The 22,334-nt window shown below is 36.1% G+C and overlaps 3 protein-coding genes across 7 annotated transcripts; all 3 read right to left on the reverse strand.

Moving 5' to 3' along the window:
• Window positions 1-813: 813 nt before the first annotated feature.
• Window positions 814-2,001, reverse strand: LOC147948978 (uncharacterized). The gene is made up of 6 exons (XM_087469406.1): window positions 1,932-2,001; window positions 1,641-1,673; window positions 1,434-1,553; window positions 1,208-1,276; window positions 1,015-1,136; window positions 814-945 (listed from the first exon to the last, which is right to left on the reverse strand). Exons 1-6 carry the CDS (start codon window positions 1,999-2,001, stop codon window positions 814-816), a joined length of 546 nt encoding a protein of 181 aa, XP_087325532.1.
• Window positions 2,002-7,108: 5,107 nt separating this feature from the next.
• On the reverse strand, window positions 7,109-10,165 carry LOC104753103 (E3 ubiquitin-protein ligase BIG BROTHER-like). Of its 5 annotated transcripts, none has more exons than XM_087477572.1 (9): window positions 9,785-10,165; window positions 9,393-9,506; window positions 9,009-9,074; window positions 8,848-8,904; window positions 8,512-8,549; window positions 8,038-8,172; window positions 7,782-7,930; window positions 7,522-7,630; window positions 7,109-7,369 (listed from the first exon to the last, which is right to left on the reverse strand). In XM_087477572.1, the coding sequence occupies exons 1-9, from the start codon at window positions 9,960-9,962 to the stop codon at window positions 7,334-7,336; spliced, it is 882 nt and encodes a 293-aa protein (XP_087333698.1). In that variant the 5' UTR covers window positions 9,963-10,165; the 3' UTR covers window positions 7,109-7,333. The 5 variants fall into 5 exon arrangements, 4 of the variants coding, with proteins under 4 accessions (XP_087333698.1, XP_087333704.1, XP_087333710.1 ...); XM_087477578.1 differs by having other exon boundaries at window positions 9,441-9,506; window positions 9,785-10,132; XM_087477584.1 differs by having other exon boundaries at window positions 8,816-8,904; window positions 9,441-9,506; window positions 9,785-10,037.
• A 3,591-nt stretch (window positions 10,166-13,756) lies between these two features.
• On the reverse strand, window positions 13,757-14,200 carry LOC147948979 (secreted RxLR effector protein 78-like). The gene has a single exon (XM_087469410.1). It carries the CDS (start codon window positions 14,198-14,200, stop codon window positions 13,757-13,759), a length of 444 nt encoding a protein of 147 aa, XP_087325536.1.
• Window positions 14,201-22,334: the final 8,134 nt, after the last annotated feature.

Below are 22,334 nucleotides of genomic sequence, written 5' to 3' on the forward strand. Positions count from 1 at the left end.
GGAGCGGACACCTTACATGTCAAAGTAGTTAAAGTTAAATTTATTAACGTGTATCACGTGAATCACGTCTAAGCTAGTATGATGATAATAATTAAAGAAAGAAAGTAAAATGTCAGATCTTAATAAGTTGGCTATCAAACCACTGGCCTACATATACCAATAGAAGAAACATAGAAACGAGGATTTATAAATTATAATAATGGAGATTGTGACTCGCCCAAGAATATTGTCCGAGGAATTTAGAAATTTCATTTCTTGAAATCATTTTTATTTATTTTGGTGAAAATATATATTTTATGTTTTATTACAGTGTTACACATCAAATTCGAAAAACTTTTATTTAATCAACGCATTAGGCATTATGGTCTAATTAATCTCCCTTGTGCAAACGCAGCAAGTCTGCATAAAACAAACAATAACGTCTAAATATAAATATAAATATATATATTTATATTATAACATTGTTATTTTAAGTATGCATTTTTCAGCACATAACATAAAAATATATAGTTGACTTTGATTAAATTTAATTATGTTCATACCTTGTTATCCTGTAACCAAAGTGTAATGCATTCCTTATGATAAATATGATCACATGGCAAAGTCGATAGCGTATCTTTTTCCTTGAATCCGATAAAACATATTGGACACCTTCAATATTCCACAAACCGATTAAACTTACCAACTTAAACCAGAACTTAATATATGACATTGAACAAAAATAGAAAAAAAGCAATACTGTAGAGAGTGACAATATTGGTTGTAAACTATTCCTACATATAGCAACGATAAAAATAATTAGATCAATTAATCTTACTCAGTTTTTTCGGATACAAGAGTTTTCATTCTAGATTTGTTGATTTTAGGTGCTAATATTTGGCCAATCCTCCTCTCCGATAATCCTTTGTTGACCGATCCAATCGATTCTCCTAATTCATTCAGTTCCTGTATCATTCAAACCAAGGTTAAGTCTATCATAAAAATTGATAAATGTCGAAATCTATCTGCATATACCTCATAGCTCATGGTATCAGTATCGATGTCACCATCAGAAGGAAGAGCTTCAGAACTGTGAGATGGAGCATTTGAGGAACTGCCAACATGACCTTGTTGATGTTGGGATGTCGAACCGTTCACTACATGGTTAAAGGTGAAATATCTATATTAAATAAGATTTATTTATAATGTTGAGAATTTTATTTCATACCTCCTACGTCTTGGAACTGATAGGTAAGTTGGTCAATATCTTCCGTTAACGCAACACCATTCGCCATATCTAGATATGTGGATCAATTTCGACATGCAGTTTTGTACATTAATCAAAACGCATGTTATATACAACATTTACAACTGAGATATGAAAATAGGATACCTCAAACAAAAAATATAACTACTTTTTTTTTGTGCAAAACAAAAAAAAAAGATATACTTACATTCTTGTTCTTGTAACGATTTAGCCATCTTTTCGTCATCGCTTAGAAATAATTGAGAATCTTGTTCTTGTAACAGTTTAGCCATCTTTTCGTCATCGCTTAGAGAGAATTGAGAATGATCTACATTTAGCAAAATTTTGTGATGAATTATCTGAGTCACTTTTTAGGTGTACAATACACTTAATTTCGAAGGCGTAACAAAATTACCTTCCATATTTTGCCACTCTCTTGCCATCGCTTCTATATAAGAGAACAAAAAAAGGATTATAAGTAATCATCAAACAATTTGGATAATATAGATAAAAAGTTTAACATAACTTAGTAAGCAATGATCCTAATTCGATCAATGATTTGTTATATAAGGCTAAAAAAATATGTGTTTATGTTATCGTAGATTGGGTCGGAAGATTAAAAATAAGGAAAAACGAAAACGCGACTAGACCGAACTGGTTCAGATAATGGTCCACATTATGAAAAACCCTATGAACAATAATTTACCTTCTTCTTCTTGTTGCAGAAACGCCGCCAAGGCTTCATCATTTATCACCTGGCTCGATGGCATCCTCATTTGTATTTTATGAAGAGGAAAAAAGACTTGACTTATTAATGTTTTGGCAAAAGGATTCACGTACTTATCTTTCTCATCACTCAAACCATTTTATAACCAAAAAAATTTATTAGTGACTTTAAGAGTTATATTTGGTAATTGTTGACATTGATGAAAAAGATTACAACTCACATTGATTAGATCAATTAAAAGGTTATAAGCACGCCAAATAAATGTGTTTCCTATGTGTGTGATTAAGGGATCTTTTAATTTTTTTTTTGAACAAACAGGGATCTTTTGATATGCATGTATAATCTCAGTTAATGTCCACGCTACAACAAATATGCACATTGATAGCAGACGGATATAGCTCATTTTCCGTCACTGCTATGAAAGATAAGATTTTTTTTGGTTAATTTTTAATAGCATCTTATTAACGTTATGATAGGAAAATTATGTAGCGGGAAACAAAAGTGACTTTTGTCCGCCAATACTTAGTGAAATTATTCACTTAAATCGCCAAATAAAAAAAAACCAAAAACTCAACACACTCTCTCTCTCTCTCTCTCGTTACAACCTAAGCTCGCTACACTCGATTTCTTCTTCTAAATTCTCTGTATGTGCTCAATTTCTTATCTTAAATCTCTATCAAATCTTCAATTTTATCGCCGTTTGTGAAAAGCCCCAATTTCGCCGTTTTTGAGAAGCCCTAAATCTCCATATCCATCGCAATTGAGAGCTCGAATCCATTTTGAGGCATGTCTTTCTTCTTCCTCCTAATTTCATTATCTGTTTCGATTATTTGTGATTTCAAACATCCCTCTTATGTGTGATTTCGATAAGTTTAGGTCAGATTTATCTAGTTTAGTTATCTGTTTTGTTAGGGTTCGATTTATCTAGATTTATTTCGTTATCTGTTTTGTTAGGGTTCAATTATTTACAAATTTTGAGAATGTGGAAGTTCGAATCCATCTGTTTTGTTAGGGTCTGTTGTTATGAGAGGTGCTTCAAGAAGATATATTAAAGAAGATGTTCAGTCTAGAAATGCAGATATAATTGGTCCATTGCCAGTAGATGTTGACATGGATACTGAAATGGATGAAGCTGAATATGCTAGATCTGATTGTGAAGGCATATATGTGCAAGAGTAGATTCTTGATTCATTTATATATATATATATGCTTTTGTTTATGGTTGATGTTTGTTGAATATTATAGATTTTATGATGTATTCTATTATATAAGTTCTACGTGATTAAGTTTCTGTTCTAAGTGATTAATTTTCTGTTTACGCAGGTGAATTAAAATGGGTGGAACTAAAAAGAAGGTTGGAGAGAAGAAGGGTGGAGAAAAAAGAAAGAGAAAGTCTAAGGATGATGACGAACCTGAGTTTATTTGTACTGTGGAGGCCCAACCTGTAGCAACAGAACAGCATGTGGAGGCCCAACCTGTAGCAACAGAACAGCATGTGGAGGCCTAACCTGTAGCAACAGAACAGCATGTGGAGGAGGAACCACAAACTCAACAACAACCAGAAGAACCAGTAGGAGAGTTTGTGTTGTCTGAAGAACATGAGCAGCCTGCTACGCGTAAAAGAAAACGAGGACCAACAAAGATGAAAAACCTAGCCAAGGATCCATCTGTTAGAGTGAAAGTTGATTACAATGTACTTGGAGTAGCGGTTGGTCCAGGGTCAGTCAAGTTGGCATCATATGTAGGGACATTGATTCGAGAACACATCCCTATCAACATACCTAACTGGAAGAAAGTGACTCCAGATCTCAAAACACTTCTCTGGAGATCTGTTCAGGTAACAAGAAGTTTTTTTGTTTTTAAAAAATCTCTCAATTGAACAGGTTTACTTTTATAGTTATGGTGTGAGTGTAAGTGAATGCAGGCAAGATTTGAGCTTGATGAAGATTGGCAAAGGATATCTGTGATTCACCAGATGGGACATTTGTGGAGATCACACAAGTCTGTCACGGTGAAGGCTATAAATTTGGCTGCAAATAACCAAGAGAGGATGAATTTGAGACCACCAAATATTGGTCCTGTTGATTGGCAAAAATTTGTCAAACTCAAAACTAGTGCTGCATTTAAGGTAATTACTTGTGATTATAATTGTTTAGTAGTTGATTGGTGATTAGTAATTAACATGTTTCATTATTAGGCTGTGAGTGAGAAATATAAAGCAAAAAGAAAGAATCAGATACCTCACACCACTAGCCGTAAAGGGTCAGCAGACTAACAGAAGAAATGGCAAGCATATATACATACTGCTTGTACTGTTACTGAAATTTTGTTTTCTGGAACAGAAAGCTGAAAGTGAAGATCCTTCCAGCGTGACAAGACTAGATGTTTGGATCAAGTCTCGCACCAAAAAGGATGGTACACCAGTAGATACGAATGCAGCTGATTTGATTGTAAGTCTGAATAGAGTTGTACACCAGTAAATAGTGTGTTATCGACTAGTAAAACCTGAATCTGTCTTTATGTTTTTCAGCAAAAAACAGCTGAAATTGGTGGAAGTGATGCTCCAGTATTTTTAACAAATCCAGATGAAGATCACCTCGCCAAGCTTTTAGGACCTGACAATTCTGGTAGGCTGAGGGCAATGGGTAGAGGCATGAGTAAGACCAAATTAGCTTGTTTACAAATGCAGAGCAAGTGTATGGCTGAAATGGAAGAGCGGCAAGTAAAATTAGTAAAACAGGTCAATGCCTTGGAAAGTGAACTTGGCAGAATCAAGAATCAGGTTAGATACTTAAGAGTTCTCTACTATTCATCAGCCAGTTAGAGTAATATAAATTGATGTTATTTTTGTTTATGTTACAGAGACCAGAAGCTGAAATGGATGAAAACTCAGCTGCAAGAGTAACATATTCTTACTTCTTTTCATATCAGCTAAGTGATTCTTCTTAGTGTCGTTTATGATTCTTAGTTGCTCATGAAATTGTTGCAGAGTGTAAACAAAAGAGCACATCCTAAGTGTGTGTTTGTTGATTGGTCTGACACTGATGAAAATCTTGGTGAGGGTTGGATTCTTTCTTCTGATCCGGATGACATAGTGAATGACTGTCGTCTTGGCCCTTATGATCTCAAAGTGTTAGTTGAAGCTGCATATAAACCAGATGCATTTCTATGGAGACCTGCACAAAAGATCTTTCATATGAAAGAAGCTGTTGGACATATAATCGCATGGCCAACTGATAAGTGTAGACTGGTAGACAACAACATCCAAATGGAAGACATTGCCCCTATGGTATTTATAATTTCTAGCAATGTGTTAGCAATGTATTACCCCTGTCTATCATGCTAATTATTTATACTGGATTTGTTTACTGATTGTGTTTAACAGGGTATACAAGGAAACAAATGTAAACTATTGGATTTGTCTAAGGGTGAAGTCATTGTTGCTGAGGGGCATTGGGAGACACAAGAACCAAGTGCGTTGGTTAACGGAATTCCTCTTGGACCAAAAGCAGTTAAAGTATTTGTGGATTCAGTAAAGCAGCCTGATACATCACTATGGAGACCTACAGCTGAAATGTCATATCTTGAGGACTGTTTGATGGCTTACGTATCTTGGCCCCTGAGTAAGGTTGATTTTGAAAATCCCTCATCTCCAACTGGTCAGAATGCTACATCACATGCTTCTTTGTCTGCATCAAAGGCCAAGTCTGCAGCCACAGCTTCTAAGTCTGCTACAGAGTCCAAAACTTCAGCAACATCTTCAAAGGATGCATCGCAGGCCAAATCTGCATCTATGTCTTCTAAGTCTGCATCTGGTTCTGAATCTCATGTTGATGATGCAACGGGTCCAATATCTCCAATAAAGAATACTTTACCATCACAGTCTCCTCTCAGGAAGTCTCCAGTAAGTGTTTTCATATGTTATGAAGTTGTTTTTGTTAATTATATGATGACTGATGGTTTATATTGTAAACATGGCAGCGCATTAATAAATTTATTTCCAAGGAGAATAAAAAGTGCAAGTTGATGGATTTAACTGGAAAGAATAGGGTTGTGGCTGAAGGACGATGGGGAACAAATGATCCAGAACATAAGGTTTACTTTACTCGCTTGGGTTCTAATGCAGTTAAAGTGTGGATAGATGTTGTGAAGGTGAAAAATGTAAAAGTTTGGAGGCCATCCGATGAAAGAGAGATTATTGAAGATGCACTTAGCTCCTGCATTGCTTGGCCAGAGAACAAGGTCATTATGTCTTAAATTGATGGTTTTATTGTGTAATGTTAAGTACTTGAGATTGATTGTTTATTTTGGATGTTCTTGAGACTTTGATGGTAAACTGATGTTCTTGAGACTTTTGTTATGTATTTTGGATCTGAGACGTTTAATCAATGGTCAATGTATGAGATTTTATAAAACAGGTTATGTGTGCTATAATCACATATCAGAAAATGCTATAAAAGTACAGGTAAACGTTATGATAAAAGAATATACCATAGCACAGTAAACAAGATAAAATAGCATTTCGCAACAGCTATATTAGATATGTATAACATAGCACGAAAAATTAAATATTGTATCAATTTTTGCAAAATTATAATCTTGATAATACAGCAGTTTATTAGAGCTATGTTATAAAACTATAACATAGCACGAAAAAACAAATGTTGTATAAATTTTTTCAAAATTATGATCTTGATAATATAGCAATTTCTTAAAGCTATGTTATAAAAATATAACATAGCATACGTAATTCGTGCTATTGTATATGGAGTACATATAATAACAGTGCCCTAAAACAGCGCTCATGAAAACGCTATCAAAGGCCTATGATAGCGTTTTTCTCTGGTTAACAATGTGCATATTTGTTATAGTGCCACTCATATTTCCAGTTTCATATACTGTATTGATTAAATTGTGGCAATACATGTTTTATCTAAATTTAGAAGTAAAACTATACTAAATAAGTTAAACTTCGATATATTTAATCAGTGGTGAATTATCTAAACAAATGAGAATGTTGCTGTCTCTAAATTTTATTTTGAATATTTAATATATTTTAAAATTTTAAAAATGCTATATACAAATATCGACCTTGTTTAATGACTCAGTAATTATAACCAAACATAACTATTATATATCATTTCATACCAACTATATAAAATGAAAAAGAAGTTTTGAAATTAATAAAATCCAAACACATTTGGAAATATATAAATTTATCCATAGGCACAAGTATTCATCTAGTTTTAAAAATGGGAGAATGATTGGAGAATAACTTCTTTTTTTTTTTTGCTGAATATGTAAATATGAATAACTTTTAAAGTCTAAACCGAAAATTGCAGATTGTTAAACATTATCGTCCGACGAAAATTAGTATTATATTATGGATAAACCTCGGCTTTGCAAACACAGCATACCTGCATATATTAAACAAAATATATACATTAGATCGATTAGAATACTAAAATGAGAATATGTTTTGTACATATTATTAAATGCATGATAAATATATGCAGGTTTTTTTTTTTTCAAAACAAACATTTAAACTGAATTTTATGTTCGTATCTACCTTGTTTTGTTTCAGCCATTGTGAAATGCAGTCCTTATGGTAGATATGATTACATGGCAAAGTTGTAATCTTATCTCCGTTCTCATAGTCCACCAGGCATATCGAACACCTACGATGTTATCCAAACCAAAAATTAGATTCATTATCTATTTGAAAGCAATTGTACATTCGTTAATTTGGTTCAGAGTAACGAAGCGAGATTCCAAATGAGCGACAAACACTTAGTAAAGAAGATGAAAGATATATTGATATTATCTTACTGAGAATCATCGGCAACAAACTTCTTTTTCCTGAACCAACATCCAGTTTTGGTTTTAGTACCATACTTATGAGTCCGCAGTCGGGAGATCTTCTCTCGGGACAATCCTCTATTGAAATCTCCAATAGCGTCTTGTAATTCATTTATTTCCTGTTCACCCAAATCAAAGAAAACAACATTGATATATATGTTCTATTTTCTTGATCAATGACCATATATATATATATACGAAATTGTTGAGTTGGCATGGTACATACCTCATACGTCATATTTGCGGTATCAATGTCCTCATTAGCTGGAGTATTGTGGGAGATATTTGAAGGACTAAGAGTATGCGTATGATGATCCAAGAAGTTCTCATCATTGTCATAGTGAGAAAGTGCTATACTAGTCTAAATTTTTATGCAAAGCAAAGATTTGTGTCAATTACGAAAATTATAGATAACCATATATATTTTTCCGGGTAATCATAGATATATAAATTTAATGAAAATAAAAACATGCGAGTTAATTTATCTATAACCTATAACCTATTTTTAAAACTATATAAGCTTTTCTAACATATATATATATATATATATAGTTTACTAGCTTTTCCGAGTTAACCTATAACATATAACATATATATAGTTACTAGCTATAAGCCTTAGCCTATAACCTATTTTAAAAACTATATAAGCTTTTCTAAGTAATTAAATTTCAAGTATTGAGAAAAGAATAGCCACGCGTACCGAGGGAGCATCACGTTGAGGTATGTATGAACGATTCACTGCAGATTGAATGAAACATGAAAAGCTTCAGCGTATTTGTCCAAAAAAAAAAAAAAAAAAAAAAAAAAAAAAGCTTCAGCGTAATAAAACGAAGTATGACGAACTCTACATATAAGTGTCAATCTCTTTTTTTTTTTGGGGCAAACTATACGAGTCAATCATGCGTCTATTTCACTTTATTTTTATGAAAAATAGTAAATTGAATATTACGTACTTTTGAAGAAGAATAAAATTTGAAGCTTATAAACCCATCTAGCAAGCTTACTTGGAGTTTTTATGTAACTTATATGAATGTACCTCGCATGGGTTGGTATTGATGGGTTCCTTGGATACATACGTCCGTATTATTTGCCGCTATATGTATGACAATTTCAATCGTCAGGTGGCGAAATTATTCATTAAGTAAATGAAATATGTCTAATTATGCTTAACATTAAAAATATATATTATATACTTACATTCATCTTGTTCTTGCAAATATCTAGCAAGTTTCTCATCATCACTTAGAGAGCTCTGCAGATTACCTGTAAAAACAAATAAAATTGGAAGTACCATAAAACGATTCATAAGTCTCTTTTTCTTGGTTTTGGATTTTTTTTTTTTAGTTTTTACAAAAACATAAAATATATAATCAATATAAGCATTATGGTATATGAATCATTTATTTTTTGCCTAACTAGGTTAATCAAAGGTATATTAGTTTTTTTTTCATCATCCGGAGAACAATAGAATTTAAACATCTAGACCTTGTACTAAAACGAAAAATTTGCACACAAAAAAAAGTACTAAAACGAAAAATAAACCTCAAGGTTATTACGTTATACTAAAGATATATGACATACTCTTTGATGTGTGTGGTAAACAAAGTATACGGAAGATAATAAGACTACCTTCCAATTCTTGCAACGTTCTTGCCAATCCTTCATCATCATGTACACAAGAAGGCCCACAAGCTTCTGTAAAATTTCAATGCACAAAAATCTCTTTAATCATAAAAAAAAATATATGATTATATGATTATATAGGATCATTGTATGTTGGATCATTGCTTTGTAAGTCAAAATCATTATATGATTTCAGACAAAATATGGTTTAAGTACGTAGGATCATTGCTTTGTAAGTCAAAAGAGATATATTGATGTTTATATATAAGAGAATTCGAAACTAGTTACAAACGAAATCATAAAAGTATTTTGCTATTGAAAACTGAAATATACATATAAGATTAATATACCTTCTTCTTGCTGAATCTCCAAAGCAATAGCTACATCGCTACACATCAATTCATTTTGATATTGTTGTTCAACCACCCGAGCAATAACATCATCACTAAGCGTCTGTTCTGATAACCCATTTTGTAAACATATTGCAATATTTTCGTCAACAAACGACTGGTTTACAAATCGAGACATCGCAAATTTGTTGATTTTCTTAACAAAGGAGGTGATGCTTTCGACGATGATTGATCTCTATGTTTACTCTTAATCATCAAGAAAAGAACTTTGTACCATAATTTATATCATCTCTCAAACCCTTTAATACGCTCACTTGAAGAAAGTTTTATCTTTGGAGATATGAGGCTAATTAGTGACAGCAAAAGAAGATTATATTAATTAAAATTTAAAAGCTTCTTTGCCCTTTATTTAAAATTTGTGTGATTTAAATATATTTGAATTTTATTTTTGGCTCCACAGATTCACTCTTTTCTTTTAAGTGTTTAAATGGTAAAATGTTACGGCACCTTTTCACCACGTTGACTTTTATTTATTGCTAGAAATATACTATACATACGAAATTGGGTTACATTTTCCATAATGTTAACATATGTCATTTTGAATAAAAAACATTGACCACTGAATATTTTATAAATAGTAAAAAATCTTCTTAAATTGATTATGCTTTTATAAGCCAACATTTTTAAATTCATTGACTTTAAATATATATATATATATATATATATATATATATATATATATATATATATCTTATTATAAAGTTAGGTTTTGAAAGTTAGCCAATAATAAGATTTTGATATGTGTCAAGTTTATATCAATCTGAGATTTTGACATGTGTAAAAGTTAATAATTAATAGGAGGGAATTGAGATTACAACAAAAAAATAAAATATTTTGTTTTAAACAATATTAATAATAATAAAAAGATAATTATAAAAAAATTACAAAAAACATAATTGTTACCATTCATTCAATCCCAAATGGAGATAGGGAGTATAAGCTCATCAACCTAATCATATACATAAAGTAAGGTTTCACTCTCTCCTTATTAGTCCATTTAACATTTAATTTTTTTAAATTAATATTTATTTTTAATTAAATAAAAATGTAATAATGCACATTAATCTATACTTTAAATCCACATTTTTAATACTAAATTGTAACGAAAATTACATAAATTATGAATTGACTATTTTTTCCATTCATTTCATTCAAACACACTATAAATTATAATTGTAACTCCTCTAACAATTTATTTTAGAAATGTAACTTTCATCCATTAAAATCCTATAAATAATCATTCTCACATCATCATCCACCATATCTCAAATTCTAAATATTTTCTATGTTTTGTTTATATTCTTGCATGGGTTCAAAACTCATGGTAAAAGTGTGATTATATATTTTGTTAGATTTCATCCCTTGAATCCTATAAATAACCATTCTCACATCATCATCCACCATATTTCAAATTCTAAATATTTTATTTGTTTTGTTTATGTTCTTGCATGGGTTCAAAACTCATGGTAACAGTGTGATTATATATTTTGTTAGAGTTATCTTATATTTTGTGCAATTTTCTTTCTTTGTTTTTATGTATTTCTTCCTTCATTCTTTATCTTCTTATTATTTTTGATTTTCAATTACATATGTATAATAAATTATTTTAGAAATGTAACTTCTATCCTTTAAAATCCTATAAATAATCATTCTTACATCATCATCCACCATATCTCAAATTCTAAATATTTTCTTTGTTTTGTTTATGTTCTTGCACGGGTTCAAAACTTATGGTAAGAATGTGATTATATATTTTTGTTAGATTTATCTTATATCTTGTTCAATTTTATTTCTTTGTTTTAATGCATTTTTCCTTCTTTCTTTATCTTCTTATTATTTTTAATTTTCAATTGCATATGTATTATAAAATTTTGGTGGCTGTAAAAAATAATTTTCCATTCTCTCCTTATTAGTCAATTTAGCATTTAATTTCTAAAAAATAATATTTATTTTTAATTAAATAAAAATGTAATAATGTACATTAATCTATACTTTAAATCTATACTTTAAATCTACACTTTACTACTAAATTGTAACTGAAATTACATAAATTATGAACTGACTATTTTTTCCATTCATTTTCATTCAAACACACTATAAATTACAATTGTAACTCCTCTAATTAAATTATTTTAGAAATGTAACTTTCATCCCTTGAAATCCTATAAATAACCATTCTCACATCATCATACACCACCATATCTCAAATTCTAAATATTTATTTTTCTTTTGTTTATATCCTTGGATGGGTTCAAAACTCATGGTAAGAGTGTGATTATATACTTTGTTATATTTATCTTATATTTTGTTCAAAAATTTATTTCTTTGTTTTTATGTATTTCTTCCTTCCTTCTTTGTCTTCTTATTATTTTTAATTTTCAATTACATATGTATAATAAAATTTTGGTGGCTGTAAAAAAAATTATCGATGCAGATTCAACAATACTAATTTCTATCAAAAACCAATGAGGGAATGAAACTAAAGAATCATTTTTTCATGTATATTTATTTTATTTTTAAAAGTATGCAATGTTTTAACAAAATGAACTATTATAATAGAATTATTAAATCAAAATTTTTAACTCTCTCTTACCTCCAAAAAATTTGTAATACATTATTTTTTTGTATGATTTGAATAAATAAAGTGTATAAACTAAAGTGAATTAACATAACTAATACAACAACGCGCGCATATGCGCGGGATATTATCTAATATCTAGTGGTTAGATAAAATAGGCTAATCAAACACAAACTTATAAAGTTGAGTTTTGAAAGTTAGCCATTAATAAGATTTTGACATGTGTCAAGATTATATCAATCTGAGATTTTGACATTTGTAAAAGTTAATATTTAATATGAGAGATTAGAGATTACAACAAAAAAACAAAATATTTTGTTTTAAATAATATTAATAATGTAAAAAAATAATTATCAAAAAATTACAAAAAACATAATTGTTACAATTCATTCAATCTCAAAGGGAGATAATAAGTAGAAGCTCATCAACCTAATGGTTAGATAAAATCGACTAATCAAATACAAACTTACAACAAACATAGATAGATAGATTGAAAAAACATAAATTGTTGTTGATATATCCATAGAAGTTTGGAGACTGTGATTGTAACGCCTCGACCGCCACCTCGTAGTGAGTCCCATGTCCAATCCCAGTCCATAGATCTTGACTGAAAAGATAAGTGCACTTTGGTGACATAGGTGGCTAAATCATTTATTTTAAACCTTTCCGCATGTCCCTGAAACCGGGGTGTCATAAGTTCTCCCCATGCTGCCACCAGAATCATATATTTCCTGTTCCCTCTCCAAATCAAGCATGAGACAAGCATAAGAAACTTAAATCTAACAAATAAGACAATAAAATGGAAGGAGAGACAACCTCAGATCTAGGTTTCAGTGAAATGGCGCAAGGCTTAACAGAGAAGAAGAAGAAACGAGTAGAGAAGGGTTTACCAGAAAAGTACCATAGAAGAAGAAGGAAGGAGAAAAACGGAGTTTAGAGTTTTTATTCAGGCGGCTGGGTTTGAGCGAAGCTCAAACTACGTCATTCGTATATATAGAGATTTAATATCCACACAATTCCGTAGCAAATATTTCGAGGGATTTGCTAGGCACCCTCGCAAATACATCACAATATAGGACAAAAAAATAAACCCATATTGTGTTTCCTGTCTCTGTACCGGCCTATGGGCCCACCTCGCTTAATGGCCACTCTCCGACCGTCATATTGCTTAGTATGCGATCAACGATAGAGGTGAAAATATCAGACTTACGTCTCCTAAAATGCTCGGGAAAACCCAAATTATTTTCCAATCCCCCCATCTTTTGTGATTTTAAGACTTGCTTCACCCGTAATTTGATTGCATTTGGAGTCTTGGAAGAGAAAGTGAGGGAGGATTATTTGTAGTTGATGCATTGGTCGGACGCAAACTCATACTTTTGGATTATTGAAGTTAGGGCAGCACATGCCTTCTCATCCGATCTACAGAAGAACATAGTGTCATCCGCGAAAAGAAGGTGGTTTATTGGAGGGCTTCCCCGAGCTACTTGAATACCCTTGAACGCTCCACTATCTTGTCCCGCACGACATAAGCTAGAAAGAACTTCGGTGTAGAGGATGAAGAGGTAAGGGGAGAGCGGATCGCCTTGTCGGAGCCCTCGTGAAGGATGGACTTTCCCTTGTGGGGTACCATTGATTAAAAATGAGTACGACACTGATGTTACACATTCCATGATCCAAGAGATCCACTGCTTATGAAAATCCATCTTGGTTAGCACTGCTCGCAGGAAGCTCCATTCGATTCGGTCATAGACCTTGCTCATGTCGGTTTTAACCGCCATTGAGCATCTGACTCTTGCCTTGGATGTGCGGAGGAAATGCAGGATCTCATGTGTGATAAGGACATTATCGGAGATGGACTTCCCTGGAACAAAGGCTTATTGTTCTTCTGAGATAAGGTTTGGGAGGAAAGGTTGTAGCTGCTTAGTAAGGATTTTGGCGATGATCTTATAGGTGACGTTGCAGAGGGCAATCGGTCTATAGTCAACGACTTTTTTTGGTCACTGGCCTTTTGGGATGAGGCAAACATGAGTCTCGTTTAAACAAGTTGGCATTGAACTGGACTCAAGAATAGTGTGATTTCCTTGCAGATATCGTGTCTGACTATGTCCCAATAGGTTCTGTAGAAACCCGCCGAAAAGCCATCTGGGCTAGGGTCTCTGTCTAGGTGAATCGCAAAGACTGTAGCTCTTATCTCCTCTTGGTTAGGTATACAAGTAAGAGCTGCATTCATATCCAGAGAGACTTTTGGTAGAGTATTCTCCTCCAGAACCGTCAAATCATTAACTGGGTTCGCAGTTAAAATGGTATGGAAATAATTGGCTATGGTTGAGGAAATTTGGTTTTCCTCATGAACGACATTCCCAACGTCATCCTCGATGACTGTGAGTCAGTTTCTGACTCTTCTCCCCTTGGTGGTTGCATGAAAGAAACCTGTGTTGCGATCACCACTTTGTAACCATAGAATACGAGATCTCTGTCTCCAAAATAATTTCTCTGCTTTGTAGGCTTTTCCTAGTAGGGTTTTGATTGTAGTAATAAGGTCTGGATCAGGTACCGAGGCTGATAGCGCTTCCTCAAGGGCAGCCTGATTTGTCTTAATGTCCAGCACACTATTTACTTGTTGCTCTTTGGTCCATTTGACAAGCTGGTGTCTGCATGCATTAGTCTTTGCTAACACAGTAGAGAGTTGAGGGTTACCCCATACAACCTCTACTAGGCTCCTGATATCCGGGTTACTTTGAAGTCGCCTGTTAAACCGGAACAGAACTTTCCTCTTTTGTCTAGAGATGTCAAACAGAGTGACAATCGGTCTGTTTTTGGATCCTTCATAGCGAAGATAAGCACATCTACCTGAGGATAACATTTATGTCCATGTTGTGTTGGCTAGAGCTCAGTCGAGTCTTTATTTCACAAAATGATCATACCTCATTCCCCGCCAGGAGAGGGGATTGCCTGAGTGTTTTAAGTCCCACAGTCCCAGCTGTGCAACAAAACTTCGGAAGTGGAAGAAGGACCCTTCATGTCTAGGGGGACCTCCAAATTTTTCTGAATTTATTAAGGATGTCATTTAAATCACCCGTTAAAGCCATGCTGAGTCTCTCAGAGTGCCGAGGAGGGAAAGCTTAGTCCAGAACTCCGCTCTATTATCACGCTGAGGTGGTCCATAAACAAAGGTCAGGTGGAACGAGTTCCGCTTGTGAGAGATCTTGGTGTCAATGAAGTTTGCAGAGGAGTCAAGAACAATCAAATTTATGTCACTTTCCAAAAGAGGGCCAAACCACCACTTTTTCCTATAGGGGAACAGTGAAACAGTTGGAATAGCCCATCCAGTATGAACACCTTTGAGACATATTCATCTTGTTTCTTAGTCTCATTGAGGAACATTACATCTAGGAAGATACTTAAGCAAATTTCCCAGAGTCGATGAACTGTGAAGGAGGTCCCCACCCCTTGACAGTTCCAGCTCACTGTGACTAAGGAAGAGGATCGGGTGGATACTGAAAATCCACCCTACCAGAGTTACCATCTGGAGTCAGAATTATAGCAGGAATTTGAGCAGTGTGAGGGGGTTGGTTTGTGGGAAGCTCCTCTATGACATTGGGTTCATTTGGGGTAGAAGAGCCAGCATCCGTACACAGCCGCTTCCTTGGTGGATTCAAACCTCTAGTGGTGTTTCTCTTCCTGAGACTGACACCCATAAGTGGGCTGTTTGCTTCTCTTGTTCGATGGAGAGGAGGTTTGGAAGCTGTTTTCCTTTTTGGACGTCCTCTAGACGTATTGGCAATAACAGCTTTTGTGGAGGCCCGTTTAGTGGTAGCTGGCGGATTTTTAACTGGGCCTTTTTTGCAGCTTGGGCCTTTGAGATATGTCTACCCTTTGATTTGGAACTCTCCGGTTCATTGCTTAAGGATTGGGGAGAAAGCACTGGTCCTAATCGTAAGGCTGTGTGGATTCGACCAGAACTTGGTATGGATTGCTCCTCATAAAAGGGTGACGGGAGATTGTTTCCGAGGGGGTTCCAAGATGTGCCGACAATCGAAGTGCCTTACTCCCGTGGAGAGAAGGCACTTTGTAGGGGTAAGTTTCAGAGGGATTTTCTTGGACTTGCCTTACTCTTGACTTCGGACTTCCTTTCCGCAAGAAACTCTTTCTTAGGAGCAACCCCGAGCAAACCTTTGTTATTATAACCTTGTCCGCCAGTTGGTTTACTCGCCACACTGCTCTGCTGGTTAGGCTTAAATGGGTGAGCCTTTTCATAGAGCCTACCCAGCATCAAACAGTGATGTACCGTCTGAGGCTGAAACATTCTGACGTGCATCTGTGTGTCTATACGCAACCCAGCCAAATAAGCACTCACCAGATAGTCTTCTGACATATTCACCCTCGTACGAAGCAGTTCGAATTTCTGATGATATTCGACTATTCTGTCAGTCTCGTGCAACCGTTTAAGCTCAGCAATCGGGTCCTCCAAGACATCATCAAACCTTTCCTTCAACGTCACCTTATACGCTTCCCAGTCCCGAAGCAAATGGTAATACAACCCCGACTGTACCAACGCTTGATGCCAATGAGCCGCAGGTCCATCAAAATGAACCGCTGCCGTTCTTATCTTCCTCGCTTGGGGTGTTTTATCCAGCTCAAAGAACTCTTCAACCTTAAACAGCCACTCCTTAACCCCATTACCATCGAACCTGGGAAAGTCAAGCTTACCGAGTCTGGTTAACCCTTCGTGATGCTCCGGAGATGTTGCATGTACACCACCTTCCCTCCGGTGACCCTCCGTACACACCTCCTGCGAGGTCGAAGCCCGTGGTGGACTCAGATCTCGAACTAAATCGACCTGAACCGGTTCCTTTGACTTATTTCCAGACAACAAACGAATCGCCGTGAACATCTCTTCTATATTCTTATCTATTTTCCGGTTCTGGTCCAACAACTTCTCTTCTAATGCTTCAGTTTTCGAGATTACCTGATGGATCTGAGAACTGAGCACTTCCTCTGCTTCGCGAACCACAACTCCAGCTTCGCTAGCCACCGTCTCCTTCAGAATCGCCTGTGAACGTGTTTCAGCCATGGATTCCGAGGTCGTTTAGCTCTGATACCTTTGATAACGATAAACGGATTTTTTATTAGAAATTTCTCAAACAAATGAATCAATGCTTGTAAATAAACAAAGATCCAGTTCCCAAGCTTACAAGAGTTTGAAAATAAGAAACAACTCCAATAAACAAGAGCTTCGACACCGATTACAGAGAGAACAGAGAGTATAGAGGAAGGTGATTACAAAATCAGATTCTTGATAAAATTTCGTAATGGGATAAACGATGACTCGTCCTTCCTTCTTAAACCTCACCTGATACCACCGTCACTCTTTAGTCACGTGCTTCACTCTTGACCAACACCACCGACAATACGTGTCACTCTTCTACTGATGAGACGCGTTCACACCTTATTCACACACACCACATACTTTATTATTCAAAACTCCCACAACCTTCTTTTATTATTCTTATAACCTTCTTTTATTATTCTTATACCCTCCAACTTCCCTTATTTGCACTAACAGGGGAATTTCCTGTAACAGACGGAGATCGCAGGGGAAGGTAAATCAATAATAATGGTCGAGAAAACCTCTCTCTACGATGGCGTTGGGCTTCGTAGGTTTCTGATCGGGTTCTGTTCTTTGGTTTATGGCAGTGGATCTCGACTCGAGATTCTCCTTTGTAGGTTCTGATTTTAAGTGTCGGTTTGTTTTGGATATGAGATGGATTCCTTTGGATTTCGGGTTTCTTTTTTTGGAGAATTGGTCTTTTTCACTGGATCTTTCTCTTGATTTGCGGTTGGGTGTAATGGGGGAAGGTCTCGATCTGAAGGTTCAATCGGATCCGGGTGCTTTCGTCGTTGATTATGGCCCTGTTTGTTCGGGATTAATTTGGATTAATTGGTGTAGATTGGATTTGATTACGGGAATATTGATTCTGGGTAATGGGGATCTACAGGTTTCCCTAGTTTCATTCTTTGGATTGCTACGCGACTTAAGTTGGGATTGCAGATCGGGATTTTCTGCTTGGTGTTATCGTTTGGTAAGGATTCGGGATCCGTGTGTGATTGTGGAGTTAAGGGCCGATTTGTTCCTGTCTCACGGGGTTGTGTATAAATTCATTCACCCGACCATTATCAAGGTCACGGGATTTGTTCCGTTTGGTTCTCATATCCATTTGTTGTTGTTTCTTTCTGTTGGATGTATTTGTGGTTGTATTACCTCAGACTTAATAAAACCGTGCTTGCTCTTTTTTTGGCTCGGGGGATTTTTTTCTCCTCTGTTCCCACTTGTTTTGCGTTTCGGCTTTTATGTTGCTGTTAGTTTTCTACCGTGTTTGGCTTATATTGGTTGGAAGTATGACTTTCTCAATAGTCTTAGGTTGAAAATTATTTTATTTTTTTATCAGGAGGGAAAGGGTGTCGTAATAGGTTGTTGCACTCCTATTTCTAATTTCAGAATGGCTTATCGGTTGCATATTTGCAAATCGGATAAGTTATGGGAATGTATCAAGGAAAGATTTGGGATTTTGCCTCTTTTTGAGAAAGACAACATTTGGTTCTCTAGTGGCGATGGTGATGGTAAAGGCCCTTCTAGGGTTTTGATCCCGGCAATGAAATGGTTTGTCTTTGTGGTGGTTTATTGGTTAATCATTGGTCGGAGTGTCTTATTTTTGGGGATGTGCATCATATTATTGAAACCGTTGGAAGCTAATGTTAACTCATCGATTCATGGAGTGGAGAAGGCGGGATTTAGTGGCCAGCAACTACTACAATCAAGAGTTTATAACTGAATATCTTGAGTTGGAATTGTCAAGGGCTTGGTAATAAGGCCTCTATATGGAATCTTAGGGATCTTTGGAATAAACATAGGCCAGATTTTTTATTTCTTATGGAAACCAAACAGTCTCTTTCTTTTATGGAAAAATTTGTAGGCCATTTTGGCTATAATAATTTGACAACAGTGCAACTTTTGGTTGTAGTGGTGGTTTGGCTTTATTTTATAATAAAGATGTTTTTAATGTTTCAATTCTAATGGAAACAAATAGATTAATTGATGTTGAAGCATGTTTTAAGGGGCGTGTTATTCATTTGACTTTTGTCTATGGTGATCTTGTTCCCAAGAACCGAGCTTTGGTTTGGGAACGGTTGACAAGGATAAGTACTACTCGGTCTACACCTTGGTTTATAATTGGGGATTTTAATGAATTAACTGGTAATCATGAAAAACGCGGAGGGAGGTTACGCCCCGCTTCTTCCTTTCTCGATTTTAACGGCATGATTTGGGATTGTGGTTTTCTGGAATTCCCATATCTGGGTGATTGTCTCTCCTGGAGGGGTTGGCGAGATAAGAAGCCTATCCGGTGTCGATTGGATAAGGCTTTAGGTAATGAGGATTGGCATGATTTATTCCCGGACATGGTGAATGAATATTTGCCGATGATCGCTTATGATCATATGCCTCTCGTGACTAGTGTAGGAGCCAAGAGGCCGCGGGGAAGGCGGAGTTTTATGTTTGATCGTCGTTGGATTGGTAAGACGGGCTTAATGGAGGCGATCTCGTCTGGTTGGGCTGCTGACTGGGATCACGGATCACCAAGGTTCACGGACAAAATCGTGAATTGTAGGTGGGCGGTCTCTCTTTGGCGTAAAACGCAGGCCCTATATGGTAGGGTTCTGATTGAGGATCTAAAACGGCAGCTGGAGGTGGCTCAGGCTGACGATACGTCTGCACCGGAGTTAATTTCGGACTTACATGCCCAGTTGCGCGAGGCATACTGGGATGAGGAAATTCATTGGTATCAAAAGAGTAGGAATCGTTGGATGCGGGTGGGGGATAAAATACAAAGTATTTTCAGGCACAAACTAAGCAGCGCCGGGCTCATAATTGGATTGTTGGGCTTTATAATAAGCATGAGGTTTGTTCTACGAATGATGTGGATACTTGTGACACGGCTGTCTCGTATTTTCAGGAACTGTTCACTACAATTAATCCTGATAATTTTGAGGAAGTATTACGTGAGGTCAACACGGAAATTTTAGAGGCGGATAATGAACAGTTAACAGCCCCAGCTACAGAAGCAGAGGTGAGACGGGATTTATTTAGGATGCACCCGGATAAGGCTCCAGAGCCGGATGGGATGACTGCTTTGTTCTTTCAAAAGGCATGGACGGTTGTTAAGGCTGACCTTGTTTCTATGGTCAATCAGTTTCTTGATGAGGGTGTTTTGGATATGAGTTTAAATTGAACGCACCTCTGTCTTATCCCTAAGGTGGCTAAACCGACACGGATGACAGAGTTGCATCCTATTAGCTTGTGTAATGTGGGGTACAAGATACTCTCAAAAGTCTTGTGTCAACGCCTTAATGCGCTTTTACCTGGTCTAATTTCGGAGACACAATCGGCCTTTGTTCCGGGTCGTTTGATTTTGGACAATATATTGATGGCTCAGGAGATGTTTCACGGGTTGTGGACGAATAAGTCATGTAGAGGAAAGTTTATGGCAATTAAGACGGATATGAATAAGGCATATGATAGAGTTGAGTGGGGTTTTTTAGAGGCTTTACTACAAAAAATGGGTTTTGCGGAACGATGGATTTCCTGGCTTATGTTTTGTGTCTCTTTGGTGGAGTATAGGGTTCTTCTCAATGGTCAACCAAATGGTTTGATAGTTCCGGAAAGGGGATTGAGACAGGGCGATCCGCTGTCACCATACTTATTTATTTTATGTACGGAGGTCCTTATTGCAAATATTCAGAAGGCGGAGGCCGATAAGCGGATTACGGGTATTAAGGTGGCAAACAAGTGCCCGCCAATCACCCACTTGTTATTTGCAGATGACAGTCTGTTTTTCTGTAAGATTGATAAGGAACAATGTGGGTGGTTTTGGATATTCTAAAACAGTATGAGGCATTTTCCTTTGTCCGGGATCGTCTGCAGAGTCGGACGACCGGCTGGTCAGCGAGGTTACTCTCAAAAGGGGGGAAAGAGGTGATGATTAAGTCTGTCGCGACGGCTGTCCCGACTTTTGTGATGTCTTGTTATCGTCTGCCCAAGACTATCACATCTAAACTGACTAGTGCAGTGGCAAATTTCTGGTGGAGTACGAATGGTCAGGCAGGGGGTATGCATTGGATTGCTTGGGAGAGGCTTTGTTGTAGCAAGCAGTTGGGTGGATTGGGTTTCAAGAGTGTTGATGATTTTAACACGGCTTTGCTGGCTAAGCAGTTATGGCAATTGATAGATTGTCCGGATTCACTATTTGCAAGGGTTTTTAAAAGTAGGTATTACCGGAACTCCGATCCTATGGATCCAATACGGTCTTATTCACCCTCGTATGGGTGGAGGAGTATCGTATGGGTTCTTATTAGGGAATCCCTAAGAGTTTGGGGGGGGGGGGTTCAAAACAAAGGTTTTTTCCTTTGTCCGGGATCGTCTGCAGAGTCGGACGACCGGCTGGTCAGCGAGGTTACTCTCTAAAGGGGGGAAAGAGGTGATGATTAAGTCTGTCGCGACGGCTGTCCCGACTTTTGTGATGTCTTGTTATCGTCTGCCCAAGACTATCACATCTAAACTGACTAGTGCAGTGGCAAATTTCTGGTGGAGTACGAATGGTCAGGCAGGGGGTATGCATTGGATTGCTTGGGAGAGGCTTTGTTGTAGCAAGCAGTTGGGTGGATTGGGTTTCAAGAGTGTTGATGATTTTAACACGGCTTTGCTGGCTAAGCAGTTATGGCAATTGATAGATTGTCCGGATTCACTATTTGCAAGGGTTTTTAAAAGTAGGTATTACCGGAACTCCGATCCTATGGATCCAATACGGTCTTATTCACCCTCGTATGGGTGGAGGAGTATCGTATGGGTTCTTATTA

This window comes from Camelina sativa, chromosome 2, assembly GCF_030686135.1.
Source record: "Camelina sativa cultivar CO46 ecotype springtype chromosome 2, ASM3068613v1".
Lineage (NCBI taxonomy): Eukaryota > Viridiplantae > Streptophyta > Magnoliopsida > Brassicales > Brassicaceae > Camelina > Camelina sativa.